Below are 18,334 nucleotides of genomic sequence, written 5' to 3' on the forward strand. Positions count from 1 at the left end.
CCATATATCACAAGCCCAGAGGTGCTTTATTGCTATTATAAACTGGTTACTAATGCATTTAGAGCAGTAAAAAATAAATGTTGTCATACCCATGGTATACGGTCTGATAAACCACAGCTGTCAGCCAATCAGCATCACCCCCTCCAATCCCCCCTTTTCCTCAGAAAAGTCTCAATTCGTTGGGGCATGGACTCTACAAGGTGTCAAAAGCATTCCATAGGGATGCTTCCCACAGTTTTGTCAAGTTGGCTAGATGTGCTTTGAGTGGTGGACCATTCTTGAAACACACGGTAAACTGTTGAGTGTAAAAAAAGCAGCAGCATTGCAGTTCTTGATACAAACCGGTGCATCTGGCCCCTACTACCATACCCCGTTCAAAGGCACTTACAGTACATCTTTTGTCTTGCCCATTCACCCTCTGAATAGCACACATACACAATCTATGTCTCAAGGCTTAAAAATCCTTATTGAACCTGTCTCCTTATCTACACGTATTGAAGTGGATTTAACAAGTGACATCAATAAGGGGTCATAGCTTTCACCTGGTTCAGTCTGTCATGGAAAGAGCAGGTGTTCATAATGTTTAGTACACTCAGTGTATGTAAAACAATGAATCCCTATGTGAAATATTAATAGTACATTTGAAGATCAGGAAGTTGGTTTAATGCGTTGCAATCTTGATATGATGGGGCCTCACCTGGCTACTCCTACCCCGGTCAACAGCACTGCACCCCCAACAGCAACTCGCCCAAGCCTTCCCCATTTCTCCTTCTCCCAAATCCATTCAGCTGATGTTCTGAAAGAGCTGAAAAATCTGGACCCCTACAAATCAGCCGGGCTAGACAATCTGGACCCTTTCTTTCTAAGATTATCTGCCGAAATTGTTGCCACCCCTATTACTAGCCTGTTCAACCTCTCTTTCGTGTCGTCTGAGATTCCCAAAGATTGGAAAGCAGCTGCGGTCATCCCCCTCTTCAAAGGGGGGGACACTCTTGACCCAAACTGCTACAGACCTATATCTATCCTACCATGCCTTTCTAAGGTCTTCGAAAGCCAAGTCAACAAACAGATTACCAACCATTTCGAATCTCACCATACCTTCTCTGCTATGCAATCTGGTTTCAGAGCTGGTCATGGGTGCACCTCAGCCACGCTCAAGGTCCTAAACGATATCTTAACCGCCATCGATAAGAAACATTACTGTGCAGCCTTATTCATTGATCTGGCCAAGGCTTTCGACTCTGTCAACCACCACATCCTCATCGGCAGACTCGACAGCCTTGGTTTCTCAAATGATTGCCTCGCCTGGTTCACCAACTACTTCTCTGATAGAGTTCAGTGTGTCAAATCGGAGGGTCTGCTGTCCGGACCTCTGGCAGTCTCTATGGGGGTGCCACAGGGTTCAATTCTTGGACCGACTCTCTTCTCTGTATACATCAATGAGGTTGCTCTTGCTGCTGGTGAGTCCCTGATCCACCTCTACGCAGACGACACCATTCTGTATACTTCCGGCCCTTCTTTGGACACTGTGTTAACAACCCTCCAGGCAAGCTTCAATGCCATACAACTCTCCTTCCGTGGCCTCCAATTGCTCTTAAATACAAGTAAAACTAAATGCATGCTCTTCAACCGATCGCTACCTGCACCTACCCGCCTGTCCAACATCACTACTCTGGACGGCTCCGACTTAGAATACGTGGACAACTACAAATACTTAGGTGTCTGGTTAGACTGTAAACTCTCCTTCCAGACCCATATCAAACATCTCCAATCCAAAGTTAAATCTAGAATTGGCTTCCTATTTCGCAACAAAGCATCCTTCACTCATGCTGCCAAACATACCCTTGTAAAACTGACCATCCTACCAATCCTCGACTTTGGCGATGTCATTTACAAAATAGCAATACCCTACTCAACAAATTGGATGCAATCTATCACAGTGCAATCCGTTTTGTCACCAAAGCCCCATATACTACCCACCATTGCGACCTGTACGCTCTCGTTGGCTGGCCCTCGCTTCATACTCGTCGCCAAACCCACTGGCTCCATGTCATCTACAAGACCCTGCTAGGTAAAGTCCCCCCTTATCTCAGCTCGCTGGTCACCATAGCATCTCCCACCTGTAGCACACACTCCAGCAGGTATATCTCTCTAGTCACCCCCAAAACCAATTCTTTCTTTGGCCGCCTCTCCTTCCAGTTTTCTGCTGCCAATGATTGAAACGAACTACAAAAATCTCTGAAACTGGAAACACTTATCTCCCTCACTAGCTTTAAGCACCAACTGTCAGAGCATCTTACAGATTACTGCACCTGTACATAGCCCACCTATAATTTAGCCCAAACAACTACCTCTTTCCCAACTGTATTTCATAAATAAATAAATTATGCTCCTTTGCACCCCATTATTTTTGTTTCTACTTTGCACATTCTTCCATTGCAAAATTACCATTCCAGTGTTTTACTTGCTATATTGTATTTACTTTGCCACCATGGCCTTTTTTGCCTTTACCTCCCTTCTCACCTAATTTGCTCACATTGTATATAGACTTGTTTATACTGTATTATTGACTGTATGTTTGTTTTACTCCATGTGTAACTCTGTGTCGTTGTATCTGTCGAACTGCTTTGCTTTATCTTGGCCAGGTCGCAATTGTAAATGAGAACTTGTTCTCAACTTGCCTACCTGGTTAAATAAAGGTGAAATAAATAAAATGCGGGGGGATTTTTTTGTACACCCATGTTTCCAACAGTGTGCAGTTTCTATCCTTTCCATTATCCTACTTTTTGAAACCTAAACATCTGTGACTGACTATGCTTTGTATTAAAGACCCAGTGCAGCCGTTTTTAGCTCCATATCAAATTTCTGGGTAACAGTTAAGTACCTTACTGTGATAGTTTTCCATTATGAAACCAAAATAGAAAGTCAGAATTTTGCTAGGACTGTCTGGGAGCTGGTGTGAGTGAAGGGCCTGATTGGAGGGCCTACGAGGATAGATATGTAACCTGAAAACTAGCTGTTATTGGCAGAGAGGCTTGGAACTCTCTTTGTTATTGGTCTATTAACATATACTGCCTGATGATGTCAAAAGGCAAGCCAAAACTCTGCCATGTTAAACCTGCTGATTAGAAGGTGCTGTGTAAATTGTATTTTCAACCAGCAACCATCAGTAAATAACGATGATCACATATTTTCACGCTTTTACAGTGTTATTTTTATCAGCTGTTGTACAATATGATACAAAACACAGGAAAAAATTAATTTAGACTGCATTGGGCCTCTTTGAAAGTGTGCAGATGACCATGCTTTGTTTCTATAAGTCTCTCTTCATGTCTCTGTTCTGCCTGTATGTGGCTCATGAAATGTCTGCGTGTTCCAAGGTATATTAGGAAGCCATATCCCATCCCTGAATGGTGTAGTTCAATTTATTAGGCAAACCAACTTACTTTCATGGTGAAACTTGTGCCAGAGGCAGCAGCTACCAGGGCATTATGTGTTGATCGTCCTTGGAAAACGTTGTTGACTGAGTTGATGAAGCTGGACTTCCCTGCACCGACTGGTCCATGTAGCAGGCATCTCAGCTGACCCACATCAGGATCACTCAGTTCAAAGTTCCTCAGTGCAGCCACCATGGCATCTCTCTCTAGTTTACTGTCAGATAAAATAGTGTTACTTCTGTAGCACATCTCATGGAAGACATACAGTATGGGTTATAACATATATCATATGCTACAACAGGGATGGCAACTCCAGTCCTCGGGGACCTCATTGGTGACACACTTTTGGTGACACACTTTTGGTCCAGCTCTAGCTGGCACACATCTGACTTCAATAATCAAATAGCTTCTTAGTAAAGAGCAATTTTTCAAGCAATAATTTTGCTAGGATTGTCTGGAAATGGTCTGAGTGGGGAGGGAAAAACTGAAAATTCTTGGCAGAGAGGTTTGGAACTCTAAGGGTCCATGGCTAGTTTTCTACTAAGCTAACATATGGAATTGTTTTAAGATGGTCATAACAATAATAATTTAGCTATTTATTTTAGGATCCCTGTAAGTATTCAAATATATAAAAAAAGTATTTGATAAATCATTGAATTTGGCCATACTGCTATTAGACCATAGAAACACATTGAATAACATATTCATACATGGTAAAACAGAAATTTATCAAAATAAAATTGTCACGTTCGTAATAAGGACCAAGGCGCAGCGTGTGAGTTCCACATCTTTTAATAAAGCGAAACTTCTAGGCAAAACAATAAAACGAAAAGTAACATAAGTGGTGCAACTAGCACACACACAAAATAATATCCCACAAACACAGGTGGGAAAACTGGCTACCTAAATATGATCCCCAATTAGAGGCAGCGATTACCAGCTGCCTCTAATTGGGAACCATACAAAACACCAACATAGAAATATTAAGCTAGAACACCCCCTAGTCACGCCCTGACCTACTACATACACCATAGAGAAACAATGGCTCTCTATAGTCAAGGCGTGACAGAAGTTTGTTTTTGAATTGTCTGTCCTGTGACAAATTAGCAATTTTGCATAACATTTTTAAAATTGGTTTTCTGTTAAAACGATAAGAAAATATCATAACATTTCATGTCAACTCACATATAGTATAATGGTCCTGCTGCGTATGTATGACCACTAGGGCCGGGCAATGAAGTTATATCTACCGCGACCCTTTACAGACATAGAACAGTAACATGTCGATAGCGACAATTGATAATTTTTCTGACAATTAAACAAAGTCCGCATCAGAAGCATCTGTACCTTTTCAGATAGTAGAATTCTGCGGCGGCATAGAATGTTCATTAACACTTTACTTGACACCCAACGTAATAATATATTATGGCATGGTCATAACCATGTCATAATAAGTCATAACATCTGACATAACAGCTGTAAATATATGGGTCATGACAGTGTTATGACCATATTATGACAAGTTATACAACGAGTGGGTCTAATCCTGAATGCTGATTGGTTAAAACTGCATTCCAGCCGGTGTCTATTCCTCAAGTTATCACCGGCTAAATCTGACTTTAAAATGCCTATTTACTCTGTTCCATCTGACTGCACAATTTATAATCTTGATCTCCACTATAACAAGCATCTAGACATTTAGACTAACATTTAGTTTATACAGAGGAGATTTGTATAAACCTTGCTGTCTGTCTCCGACATTTGCAACATTGTTTTAATATAAAAATTTGATCTCCAGATGTCTCAGTAATGAACGTGTCGGTATGAGACAGGCAGGCAGCTTTTCTCAGCCAGTTGAAATCATGAATCAGCATAATTGTGTTAGCTGTGTTGATGGCTAGCTCCTCTGAACAACAGTGTCCTGAAGAGTGAGCACATGCCAGGTGAAATCGCGCCTCATTAGCTCATTGTTATGGATGTATTCAAATAAATGTCACTAGAAAACAGCTTAAACAAAGGCAAATGCGGCTACTTTGCTGTTATTCTGGCTGCGCTTTTTGACTAAGTTAGCCATAGTTGGCTAGCTAGCAAGCAACGGATAAGAACATTGCCAGCCAGGATGGCAATGGAACTTTTAGAACGAATGACTGGGTCATATCCATAGATACAGAACAAAAAGACTGAATGACTGAGTCGAGTCTCTAGCAACCGAACCGATAGAACAAACAACCAGCCAGCTTGGGTAGAAACCCTAGATTTGTGTCGGGACTATTTTTATTTAATTTATTTTTTATTTCACCTTTATTTAACCAGGTAAGCTAGTTGAGAACAAGTACGACCTGGCCAAGATAAAGCATAGCAGTGTGACAGAAACATCAACACAGAGTTACACATGGAATAAACAAGCATACAGTCAATAACACAATATAAATAAAAGACAGTCTATATACAGTGTGCAAATGGCTTGAGGTGGTAAGGCAATAAATAGGCCATAGTAGCAAAGTAATTACAATTTAGCAGATTAACACTGGAGTGATAGATGAGCAGATGATGGTGTGTAAGTAGTGATACTGGTGTGCAAAAGAGCAGCAAAGTAAATAAAAACTAAGGGGATGAGGTATGTAGATTGGGTGGGCTATTTACAGATGGACTATGTACAGCTGCAGCGATCGGTTAGCTACTCAGACAGCTATTTTAGGTTTGAGGGAAATGTAAGTCTTGTGGAAGGATGAAATAATATGAATAAATTCATCAAAATAATGTTTTTAATGAAAATATGTCAGTCATTATTTGAATACGTTGTATAAAAGTGATAATGCCCTCAAATTCCCTCAAAGCTGGTGTTTGGAGGATATATTGGCACTTCGTCCAGGGCCAATGTATCCTCCAAACACCAGCGTTTCTGGGGTTATAACTTAATTGTGTAAGCTGTTATGACATATGACATGATTATAACCATGTCATAACGTGTTATAGCACTGGATGTCAAGTAAAATGTTACTGAATGTTCTGTATCATTTCCCTGACAACAATACATGTTCCTGATTGATGTGCTGCTGCTGTGGATTTTTATGCTGTTTTTTAATGGTAGTGTGCTTTCTTTCTACTAACTGTCTTGGTAAGTAATTTAACAAACTTTAAAGTACTTTTTTTAGCAGACAGTGGTCTGTGCACAGGCAGGCTGCATGCAAGCAGCTCAAGATTATTTGATTGACAGTCAGTGGTGTAGTGCTATTTATTTTAGGTGAGTGAGTTTTTTTATTTTGTTAAATTATATCATAATTTCCTCAAAGTTTGTACTGACCCTTATGGTACTGACAGATGTCACCCATCTTCCCCATTATCCCCAGTGTATTTATACCTAGGTTCTCTGTTTGTCTGTTGCCAGTTCGTCTTGTTTCGTCAAGTCAACCGGCGGTTTTCCCATACTCCTGTTTTGCTCTAGTCCCTGTTTTCCCGGTTTTGACCATTCTGTCTGCCCTGACCCTGAGCCTGCCTGCTGTTCTGTACCTTGTGACACTGTCTTGGATTACTGCCCTCTGCCTGTCCTGACCCTGAGCCTGCCTGCCGTTCTGTACCTTTCAGACTCTGCTATGGATTACTGACCTCTGCCTGCCCTTGACCTGTCATTTGCCTGCCCCCTGTTATTGTAATAAACATTTGTTACTTTGAACTGTCTGCATCTGGGTCTTCTCCTGAGCCGTGTTAGTATTTATCACCTCTTCGGTTTTTAACAACAGCTAAAAACATGCTATTACCGGCTAATGCAACTAGACACTAAATACTACAAAAATATTGGCAAAGCAATTTTTGTCCTGACTACAAAGTGTTAGGTTTGGGGCAAACTAACAATAACTTACATTAACAGAAAAAAATAGATAACATGCCACAGAATGCTGCAGCAGCCCTCAAGGTGTGCCGCAGTATGACGCAACTTTTAAAGTAGGAACCCCTGTAGCCTATATTCTTCATCCTTCTCGCCACCGCCAGGGAGAAGACAGGGAAGAAATGCCCATTTACCTACCTCTAGGCTGCTATACATATTTATTTGGTTTGTCATTCTAATGTTTTTCATGGATTTTTTTTTTTATGGTGATTACAAAAATATATTTAGAATTTATTATTCATTTTCCAGAAATAATATTTCCAACTCTGTGTATTCTCAAATTGAAAAAAGTGAGGGAGCTCCACTCCTTCATCCTCAATATTTGATCAGACAGTATAGTACTTACCTCCAACATGATTTCCTCCATTCTTTGTCAAATTCTGTATGACAGACATGGGACACATTTTGATTAAGTTAACTTAATTATTGTTTTCCAGATTCCAATACCCCCATCTATAATTTTCAAAAGAATCTGATTTTGATTACACACAATAAATGAGAGTAGACTACAGTCGATGGTAAGTACTGCCTTGAGACTGTTGTCAATGCATGCTCTAAAACAGAGTATGCTGATTTCCAGAACAAGTGACAGGAATTGTGACTGAACTGTGCTTGAACAGATTTTGCACTCACAGCCGATATATTCACTTAAAGGGTATTTTGCAGATATGTCATGTCTCTTACCCTTCTTTGGTGGTGGTGGTGATGGTGTAGACTCTGCTCCGCCCATCTTTGCTTTTCAGAGGGGGAATATAAAAATACTATCCGAGTCTGCAAAGAGCGACATACAAACAGATATATCTTAAGAATGTTCTGGGTGCCTCCTTGTTGCTGACAACTCAAGGATCAGAAACTGTTGCAAATTATGTGAAATACTGTAATACAATCGGTATACAATCAGTACAACATGTGGAACTATCATATAACTGCACTCAAAATGATGTCTGTATTTAAATCTATTTTTGCAGATCTACATTGAGAAAAGATGGTAGTTCAGCCTAGTGAAGAATTCTCCTTATGAGATGGTGGAGAAGGTGGCTTCAGACATCGAGAAACTACTGACCAAGAAACGCAAAGCATGAGTCAGCAATTTGACCTCTATTTATTTCACAAAAAAACACATAACATTTAGGGGCAGTTTCACAGACAGATCAAGCCTGGTCCTGGAATAAAAAAAAAGCTCAATGGCTCCATTGAAAATGCTATCGCGCATTTCTGTACAGGTTTTACCCCAGTGTTTTGCCCAAAGGCTCAGACTTATATTTTTTACATCCATGCTGGCCGGCACCAGGGGCTTTGCTAGGATTTGAGGACATTGGGGGCTCTGCCTAAAGCCAGAGGGGGAACCCTAGTAGTTGGGTCCTGGGGTTTCCCCAGAAAGAAAACAAAAATAATTTAAATAGCTAAATGCATCAATCTGGTGCACTTCAAGATGAATGTCCAGCTAGCAGATATTGGACCTTATCAGGTTTCTAAATGTTTATTTAACTAGGCAAGTCTGTTGAGAACAAATTCTTATTTACAATGACTGCCTACTCCGACCAAACCTGGAGTACACTGGGCCAATTGTGTGCTGCCCTATGGGACTCCCAAGTACAGCCAGATGTGATACAGCCTGGATTTGAACCAGGTACTATAGTGACACTTCTTGCACTGAGATGCAGTGCCTTAGCCTGCTGCGCCACTCAGGATTATACATTGGTTACAACTTCAAAGACACTTTGTTAGTTGTACAATTTATTCTCCCTGCTTATAAAAACCACGAAGACTGGTGGAAATCCCTAAAACCAAGATTGTAATTTCTTCAACTCACACTTCGGAGGAACATACTGCATGGTAAGCTGGTGCGCATTAAGTGGTTCATCACTTTTCAGTATGGAAAACGGCTGTGAGGATTTTCTACAATATTCACAACATATTGACACAATTACAATCTTTATAGAACCGACGTCGGGTTGAATTATTTGAATTCCATAAAATAAAAATAAAATCACGTTATTGGTCACATACACATGGTTCTCAGATGTTATTGCGAGTCTAGCGAAATGATTGTGCTTCTAGTTCTGACTGTGAAGCAATATCTAATAAGTCATATCTAACAATCCACAACAGATACCTAATAGACACAAATCTAAGTAAAGGAATGGAATATGAATATATAAATATAAATATGTGGATGAGCAATGACAGAGTGGCATAGGCTAAGACGCAATAGATAGTATAGAATACAGTACATACAGTTGAAGTCGGAAGTTTACATACACTTAGGTTGGAATCATTAAAACTAGTTTTTCAACTACTCCACAAATTTCTTGTTAACAAACTATAGTTTTGGCAAGTCTGTTAGGACATCTACTTTGTGCATGACACAAGTCATTTTCCCAACAATTTTCTTTACAGACAGATTATTTTACTTATAATTCACTGTATCACAATTCCAGTCATTTGAGTCAATTGGAGGTGTACCTGAGGATATATTTCAAGGCCTACCTTCAAACTCAAATGCCTCTTTGCTTGGCATCATGGGAAAATAAAAATGAATCATCCAAGACCTCCACAAGTCTGATTCATCCTTGGGAGCAATTTCCAAATGTCTGAAAGTACCACGTTCAGTGGTACAAACAACAGCACGCAAGTATGAACACCATGGGACCACGCAGCCGTCATACCGCGCAGGAATGAGACAGGTTCTGTCTCCTAGAGATGAACTTACTTTGGTGCGAAAAGTGCAAATCAATCCCAGAACTACAGCAAAGGACTTTGTGAAGATGCTGGAGGAAACAGGTACAGAAGTGTATATATATCCACAGTAAAACGAGTGCTATATTGACATGAAAGGCCGTTCAGCAAGGAAGAAGCCACTGCTCCAAAACCACCATTTAAAAGTCAGACTACAGTTTGCAACTGCACATGGGGACAAAGATTTTGAGAAATGTTCTCTGGTCTGATGAAACAAAAATAGAACTGTTTGGCCATAATGACCATCATTATGTTTGGAGGAAAAAGGAGAGGCTTGCAAGCCGAAGAACACCCTCCCAACCGTGAAGCACAGGGATGGCAGCATCATGTTGTGGGGGTGCTTTGAGGCAGGAGGGACTGGTGCACTTCACAAAATAGATGGCATCATGAGGGAGGAAAAATGTGTGGATATATTGAAGCAACAATAATCAATACATTAGTCAGGAAGTTAAAGCTAGGTCGCAATGGGTCTTCCAAATGGACAATGACCCCAAGCATACTTCCAAAGTTGTGGCAAAATGGCTTAAGAGTCAAGGTATTGGAGTGGCCATCACAAAGCCCTGACCTCAATCTGATAGAGAATTTGTGGGCAGGATTGAAAAGCGTGCGAGCAAGGAGGCCTACAAACCTGTCTCCGTTACACCAGCTCTGTCAGGAGGAATGGGACAAAATTCACCCAACTTATTGTGGGAAGCCTGTGGAAGGCTTATATAAACATATTAAAATAAAAGCTGAAATAAATAATTATCTCTACTATTATTCTGACATTTCACATTCTTAAAATAAAGTGATGATCCTAATTGTCCTAAGACTGTGAATTTTTACTATGATTAAATGTCAAGAATAGTGAAAACTGAGTGTATGCCTTGTATGCATTGCGGAAGTTAGAGTAACAGTGGTCCAACATTTAACCAGCGTGAGTGCTACAGGCGATATGCTGATAGAATTTAGGTAGCCTTGTTCTCAAATTAGCTTTGTTAAAGTCCCCAGCTACAAGAAATGCAGCCTCAGGATATATGGTTTCCAATTTGCATAAAGACCAGTGTAGTTCCTTGAGGGCCGTCGTGGTATTGGCTTGAGGGGGATATACACTGCTGTAACAATAACGGAAGAGAATTCTCTTGGGAGATAATATGGTCGGCATTAGATTGTGTGGAATTCTAGGTCAGGTGGATAAAAGGACTTGAGTTCCTGTATGTTTTTAAAATTACACCATGAGTCATTAAACATGAAACATACACCCCCGCCCTTCTTCTTTCTGGAGAGATGTTTACTCCTGTCAGTGCGACGCACTGAGAATCCAGGTGGTTTTACCAACTCCGACAGCATATCCCGAGAGAGCCATGTTTCCGTGAAATAGAGTATGTTACAATCCCTATGTCTCTCTGGAAAGTAACCCTTGCCCTAATTTCGTCGATCTTGTTATCTAGACTGGACATTAGCGAGTAATATACTCGGAAGCGGTGGGTGGTGTACGCACCTCCAAAGTTTGACCAGAAGACCGCTCTGTCTTCTTCTTCTCTGGCGGCGTTGTTTTGGGTCAGCCTCTGGGATCAGTTCAAATGCCCTGAGTGGTGCGGACAAAGGATCCACTTTGGGGAAGTCATTTTCCTGGTTGTAGTGCTGGTAAGTTGACGTTGCTCTGATATCCAATAGTTCCTCACGGCTGTATGTAATTCCACTTAAGATTTTCTGGGCCAACAATGTAAGAAATAATACATTTAAAAAAAATACTGCAAAGTTTTCTAATGACTAGAAGTGAGGCAGCCCTCTCTGTCGGCACCATCTTGTTTACGCAGTTGTTTATTTTTCTAGAAATAAATAAGATCAAGCCCGAACTGTGCATATTAAGGAGTTGTAATTTCCAACAGGCCAATATTCTACATAAAACGTGGTAATTAACTACATTCACCATAATCCTTTGCATGCCTACTTGTCCTGTCAGTTTGTTTCTTTTATGCCTGCGACATTAGGTTAGTGTGGGGCAGACACTGAGAGTGAGAAGAGACAGAAAAATGCATGCTCAAAAGGGATAGGGAGCAGTTGCTTCGTGATTTATCTCTACCTGAAAATACATGATCTAAGTGATTGACAGTTGGTAATCAGCAGTCAGCAGTATGCCTTATTTACTTTGAAGAACTACTTAAATAGTGATTTTGTCAGACAGCATAGGCAGCAGGTCTTTGGAGATGAGATGATGACTTGGAATTAAATAATAAAGTTATCAAATAAAACAAATGTAATATACACAACAACTTAAATACTTTATTTAAGTAAAGTAATGTGAATAAATTGCTCAGCACTAGTGGCAGACCATGTCGAAGTACAGTGCATTCTACTGTATACATATATTTTTTATATTACACTGAACAAAAATATAAACGCAACATGTAAAGTGCTGGTCCCATGTTTCACGAGCTGAAATAAAAGATCATAGAAATGTTCCATTCGCACAGAAAGCATATTTCTGTCAAATTTTGTGCACAAATTTCTTTACATCCCTATTTGTGAGCATTTTAGTATTTCTGTCTGTAACAAAGCGTTTTTGTGGGGAAACACTCATTCTGATTGGCTGGGCCTGGCTCCCCAGTGGGTCAGCTTGGCTCCCAAGTGGGTGGGCCTATGCCCTCACAGGCTCACCCATGGCTGCGCCCCTGCCCAGTCATGTGAAACCCATAGATTAGGGCCTAATTTATTTATTTCAATTGACAGATTTCCTGAACTGTAACTCAGTAAAATCTTTGAAATTGCTGCATGTTGCATTTATATTTTTGTTCAGTATATATTTACTGCCCTATTAACACATATTTGTTTTAAAGTAGGGATAAAATGGTATACTATTTTACCAGTACACTATTTTATTTTCTATTTTAGGACCCTGAGTGTATCTATAACAAATCTGTTAAAGTTATTTGATGAAGCTTTTGAATCTGACTTTATAAATAAGACATGGATAAGTTAAGTCAGGTAATGCCAAATGAAGTCTGAATTAGGTATGCTTTCAAGTGATTGAAATGCATCATACAGGTATTGGAACATTCAGGAAAGCAGAAGAAAGATCATTGGGTATTTCATCTTGTTTTTAGAACAGAAGATATGTTCCTGAGAGTCTTTGCTTTCAGGAATTGGGACATAATTGCTAATAGCCCAAACATTTCCAAGGCTGGAGCCAAATTCATAGGAAGAAAACAAATGTAACATGCCATAATGGATTTAGAAACCGCTGGGTGCAAAGTTCCAAGTCATCTGCTTGTTCCTAAAGTGTGCAATGTAACAATTATTCGACCATCAAAAGCAGGGCTGGGTCCAGGCAACATAAGAAGTCACATAGGGCCTCTGGCCACTAGGGTCTCCAGACCAAAAACGACTGTTGAGAGTTTGAATACTTGAGTTCGAATAGTACAAGTTCACAAATTGGCTATATTAGTAGAATTGCATGAATTGGCTATTGGCTATGGTCAGTCTTACTTAGATACAGTATCATTAACACAGCATAAGTCATTTCAGGTAATTAGCTTTAAAACTGCAACAAATGTATCTATGTCCCATGGCAAAATGAGTAGAATTACATGAAATTTGTAATAAAATTGCAAACTTTTCTCTCCGCCCCATGGAAAATGTGTATAACAACACAAAACTTACTTTAACATTGCTACAATGTTCTCTGAGCCCCATGGCAAAATATGTAGAACTGCAAAAAAAGTGGTTTAAAGCAGCAACATTGCCCAATGGCAAAATGTGTATAATTGCAGGAGATTTACTTTAAAACATATTTCCCACTTATGGCCCAAATCCCACTTAGGGCCCCCCAAAGACTAGAGCTTGCCCTGATCAAAAGGTTTGGGTCTGGAACAAAAACATTTGGGGCTGCTGTCGATGGCTGGCACCCATGTCTCACTGGGCCATGGCTCGAGCAGACCTTCTCTTACTTGGGGCCAAAGGTAGGCCACTGGTACTTTTCAGCTGTCATAACAATGGTTAACTGTGAACTTTAACACCTTCTCATAAAGCAACTGTTTTGATTATGCAGAGGTTGTTGATTCTACTCTTCACATGTCCTCACTGTCAGCCCTAGCTAAGGAAACAATTTCCCTAGTATAACATAAGGGTGTATACAGTTGAAAAGCAGCATTAGTCCAGTATTCCCTGCCGGACATTTCACACAAAAGTAACACGCTTCGTTTGCATTTCTGAAAGGTTCCACGGCATGTGAAATGACTTAATAACCTGTTTCCAATACATTTGTAATGTAGTAACAAAACATGCACTCTAAACTAGCTTGTCAGGTGTTTGTGAAAGCAAAGATGGGTGGAATGCAATTTCACGGGTTACAATTCAATTTGTGTTAAGTATAATGTCTTAGTTCGTATTTGTCGTATAGGCTTAATCTGTATATTGTAAACTGCCCCGTAATATAGAGGCTATATACTGTAGGAACAATAGAAGACAATGTAACACATTCCCCTTTTGCACAAATTACAGGGAGCTTCTACAAACATTGAAATATAGCAATTACATTTTTCCTTTTACATTGCAAATGGGAAGAATATACTGTACTGTATATCAAATAGGTCCTCTACCAATATTTATCAGTAGAATAATTGGTAATGCCACAGACTTACCTTGTTAGTACTAGTTCCTCCTGAGACTGAGATGCTGATATAGATGTGAAACAATGATTGCAGCTGCACTTATATAGGCTACAATAGAAAGTGAAATTGACTGGTGCAGTGATTTTCACTTTCCAGGGTTAGATATAGAATAACTAGATAATTCTACAAATCTATCAAGTAGAGAGGGCAATCTGGCTCTCTTATTTCTATACCAATTTCCTGTAAATGGTACCGTTACAGGAATAGAGGGGCCATAGTTTCACTTTCAATATGACTCTGTTTTATGCCTGTCCCATCTCATCGAGGATCTAAAGTTGAATGCCGCGTTGGATGCTGCAGGCTGTTGTATTCAAAAAGCAGAATCTTCCATTATAGTCATTGGGAAAATGGCAATATGTGTGGTCAATATTCATGTAAATGTGATTTTTTCCCAGAACACAATTAAGGTACCAAAACGTGCTTCTACAGTGCTTTCAGAAATATTTAATTCATACTCCGTGACTTATTCCACATTTTGTTGTGTTACAGCTTGAATTTAAAATGGTTTAAATCGTTGTTGTTTTTTACACATCTACAGACAATTCCCCCTAAGTTTCCTGGGGAAACCATTATGGGTGGCATTTCCTGCGGAAGTAGCGGTACTGAGTTGACCAGCTGTATTTTTGGTTTTAGAAGCTAGCCAACTGGGATAAAGGAATAATAAAGTATTCACTCGCTAGATGTTGAAATTGGAGTCCTTCGACCATAAACCTAAAACTAAATCAGAATGTTCCTGTCACGAGATGGTACAGTTTCCATTGCCTCCCAAATGACGACAAAGTGAAAAGAAATAGTCTCAAAAACTAAAAAAACGAAACAATCCTCGTTTCGCTTTGTTGATAAAACGCCAACGCACTATAACCCATACACAACACTCTTTCTGGGTTATGAGACGCCGCCTCAGCAGGAGGGTTGACATACATGTCACAAGAATAGGTAACCTTATGTCGACTAGTTTTGATATCGCGTGTTTGTTAGGGTCTGAAATTAATCTCTTTAATTTCTACCAGAATTATTTTTTGCCACTTACGAAATCTATGTTAAACGCTTTATAATTGTAAACACTGAGTCAGTGGAAGGCTACCTGGCATTAGAAATATGGTACATATTGTGTAACCTTTAATCCATGATTATTCTTAATTTATAATAATATTAATAATAAACTACCTGTCACAGCCAACATTTACCCTGTATTTGGCAGGTGTTCATTCCATGTTCTAGCTAATAGATACAGAATATTTGTTTTGAAAATATTAAACCTAGTCTATGTATGCCACTGGGTTTAGAGTGCTTATTTGCAGTAGTGAATAGTCAGATAAACAATATAAGTAAGGCACAGGGAGTTTAAAATGTTTTTAAAAGTATCCCTAATTAGTGTATTTGCTTTTCCAGGTCTTGACCAAATAATTTCATTAACTAATCATCTATATTCCTATTCAACTAATCATCAACTGCAGATGAGTCTGGAGTGGTAGAGGTTTCTGAGGAGCCAGGTTCTATTTCAAAGACCTTCCATGATACCCAAACACAGTGGTCAGACCCAGCAATGGAGTACCACACCTACTCCAAAGGACCTATTATCACATGTGGCATGACAACTGCACCAACATCTGTTGCAGATGTTACATTGAAAGATGACGCAGACTGTCTGCTGTACACAGGGATTCCACTACTAGAATTCAACACTCTTGTGTCTTGCTTCCAAGGTTTTGCCCCCACATCATCAGCAATGCCAGTTGTAGACCAAATTCTGTTGACCCTAATGAAACTTAGACAGAACTTTGTTATAGCTGATTTAGCAAGACACTTCAAAAGGTCACCTGGTCAGGTCAGTAAAACATTGAAATTCTGGATAGATGTTATTGCAGAGCACACCAAGGATCTCATTCCATGGCTGCCTCGTGAGACAATAAAGGCTGCCATGCCACAGGTTTTTCAGGATCATTTTTCAAACACAACTTGTGTTATTGACTGCACAGAAAGTGTTTTGCAGAAGACTAAAGTCTGGACTCAAGAACTGAATTTTACAGTCACTAATATGCCAGTAATACTGTAAAATATCTAGTTGCAACTGCTCCATCAGGAATGGCTGTGTTCATTTCTGAGGCTTATGGTGGGAAATGTAGCGATTGGTTCATAACACAGAACTCAGGGTTTCTCAACCATTTGCGTGCTGGAGATGAGGTGATGATGGTCCGTGGCTTCACAATTAGGGACTTGCTAGAGGAACGGAATGTACGCTTGGTCTTACCAGCATTTACACGCAAGAAATGCCAGTTGACAAATTAGCAGGTCACTCGTACACGACGCATTGCTAATGTCCGTATTCATGTGGAACGGCAATAAGGTGTCTTAAGGGTGTACAAGATTCTCTCACAAACTGTGCCAATTAGTTTGGTCCCTAAAATTGACAACATACTTCAAATGTGTGCAGCTCTTGTAAATCTGAGAGGAGAGCTTATTTCTAGCAAATTGAGACTATGTCTAACACAATCAACATGACTAACATGCACTGATCGTTTATGTATTACAAAAATGTACATCACTTTATTCCTGTTAATGAATTACAAAACATTGTCAGCATTTGTAACATTATTTTATTCCTACTGTTAGCTCTATTTGTTTTAAATCATTGTTTTGTCAGCTCACACAACTGCCTGTACCAACATGCCTATTTTAACGGGTTCTGTCTAATGAACATTGACTTTGTCCTATGAAAAATAAACTGGTGACATCATGACACTGTGTTTGTGTAAGTATATCTCTTAATAAATGGATTATCTAATATTAGTATATTTTGTATTATTTAATATATTTATTAAAACAGTACTTCATGAAGTAAGTGCATGCTCAAACAAATTGAATTGTGTATGCCCAGCATATTCAATCTACTGCTCACTCCAATTTACTTAATTAAAGAGCTCCAGGTACTTTGGGCAGAGATGTATCTTCTTTTCAGCCAAATCATCAGCCAACCTAGGTAGTATCTGTAAAAAGTAGAACTTCTGCAGCTGTTGCACATGTGTTGTCTTTATCCAATGAAATGTCCACTTCTATGTGCTCGCTTGGTGTCCAGACAACCTGCTTGCAGCTCTGTAGGCCCATGCACATCATGGTCACTTGTGTCTGAAAGAAGGAATAAGAAAGCACATTGCAACAAAATTCTGATTAGTATGAGTTTACAATACAATGTTCAATACTTGTAATAATACAGCTAATAATCTATTTTCTTGAAAACATTTTTACCCAGCTTAAGGTAGTATCCATCTTTTCTATTGGGGTGAATTAGGTACTGACCGACTCAAACATTATTACTTGATCTCAAGGAGCTGTGTTGCATCAAGGATCCCATCTGAGCTGGCTCCCAACCAAGGATGGTCAGGGTGCACCACCAGGCCTCTGTTCTCCACAACATGCACTCTGCTCTCCAGGAGTGTGATGACATTGACCTCATTTGCTTTGCCATGCGTTGTTGCTGTATTGCCAGTGAAGGTTGGGTACAAACTGGTGCTCTTGTGCTTTGGCAAAGTGGGTGGGGTTATATCCTTCCTGTTTGGCCCTGTCCGGGGGTATCATCAGATGTGGCCACAGTGTCTCCTGACCCCTCCTGTCTCAGCCTC

The 18,334-nt window shown here is 39.8% G+C and overlaps 1 protein-coding gene across 1 annotated transcript in view; it reads right to left on the reverse strand.

Moving 5' to 3' along the window:
• The window catches only part of LOC118400534 (interferon-induced protein 44-like), a 31,108-nt gene extending 16,279 nt beyond the window's left edge, over nucleotides 1-14,829 (reverse strand). Inside the window, exons 1-4 of the mRNA XM_052473832.1 lie at nucleotides 14,685-14,829; nucleotides 8,008-8,094; nucleotides 7,670-7,703; nucleotides 3,447-3,651 (exon numbers count right to left, since the gene is read on the reverse strand). Of these exons, the coding sequence (XP_052329792.1) occupies nucleotides 3,447-3,651; nucleotides 7,670-7,703; nucleotides 8,008-8,053 (285 nt within the window). The 5' untranslated portion in view covers nucleotides 8,054-8,094; nucleotides 14,685-14,829. The remainder of the gene's footprint in view (nucleotides 1-3,446; nucleotides 3,652-7,669; nucleotides 7,704-8,007; nucleotides 8,095-14,684) is intronic.
• Nucleotides 14,830-18,334: the final 3,505 nt, after the last annotated feature.

This window comes from Oncorhynchus keta, chromosome 21 (genome assembly GCF_023373465.1).
Source record: "Oncorhynchus keta strain PuntledgeMale-10-30-2019 chromosome 21, Oket_V2, whole genome shotgun sequence".
NCBI classification, from domain to species: domain Eukaryota; kingdom Metazoa; phylum Chordata; class Actinopteri; order Salmoniformes; family Salmonidae; genus Oncorhynchus; species Oncorhynchus keta.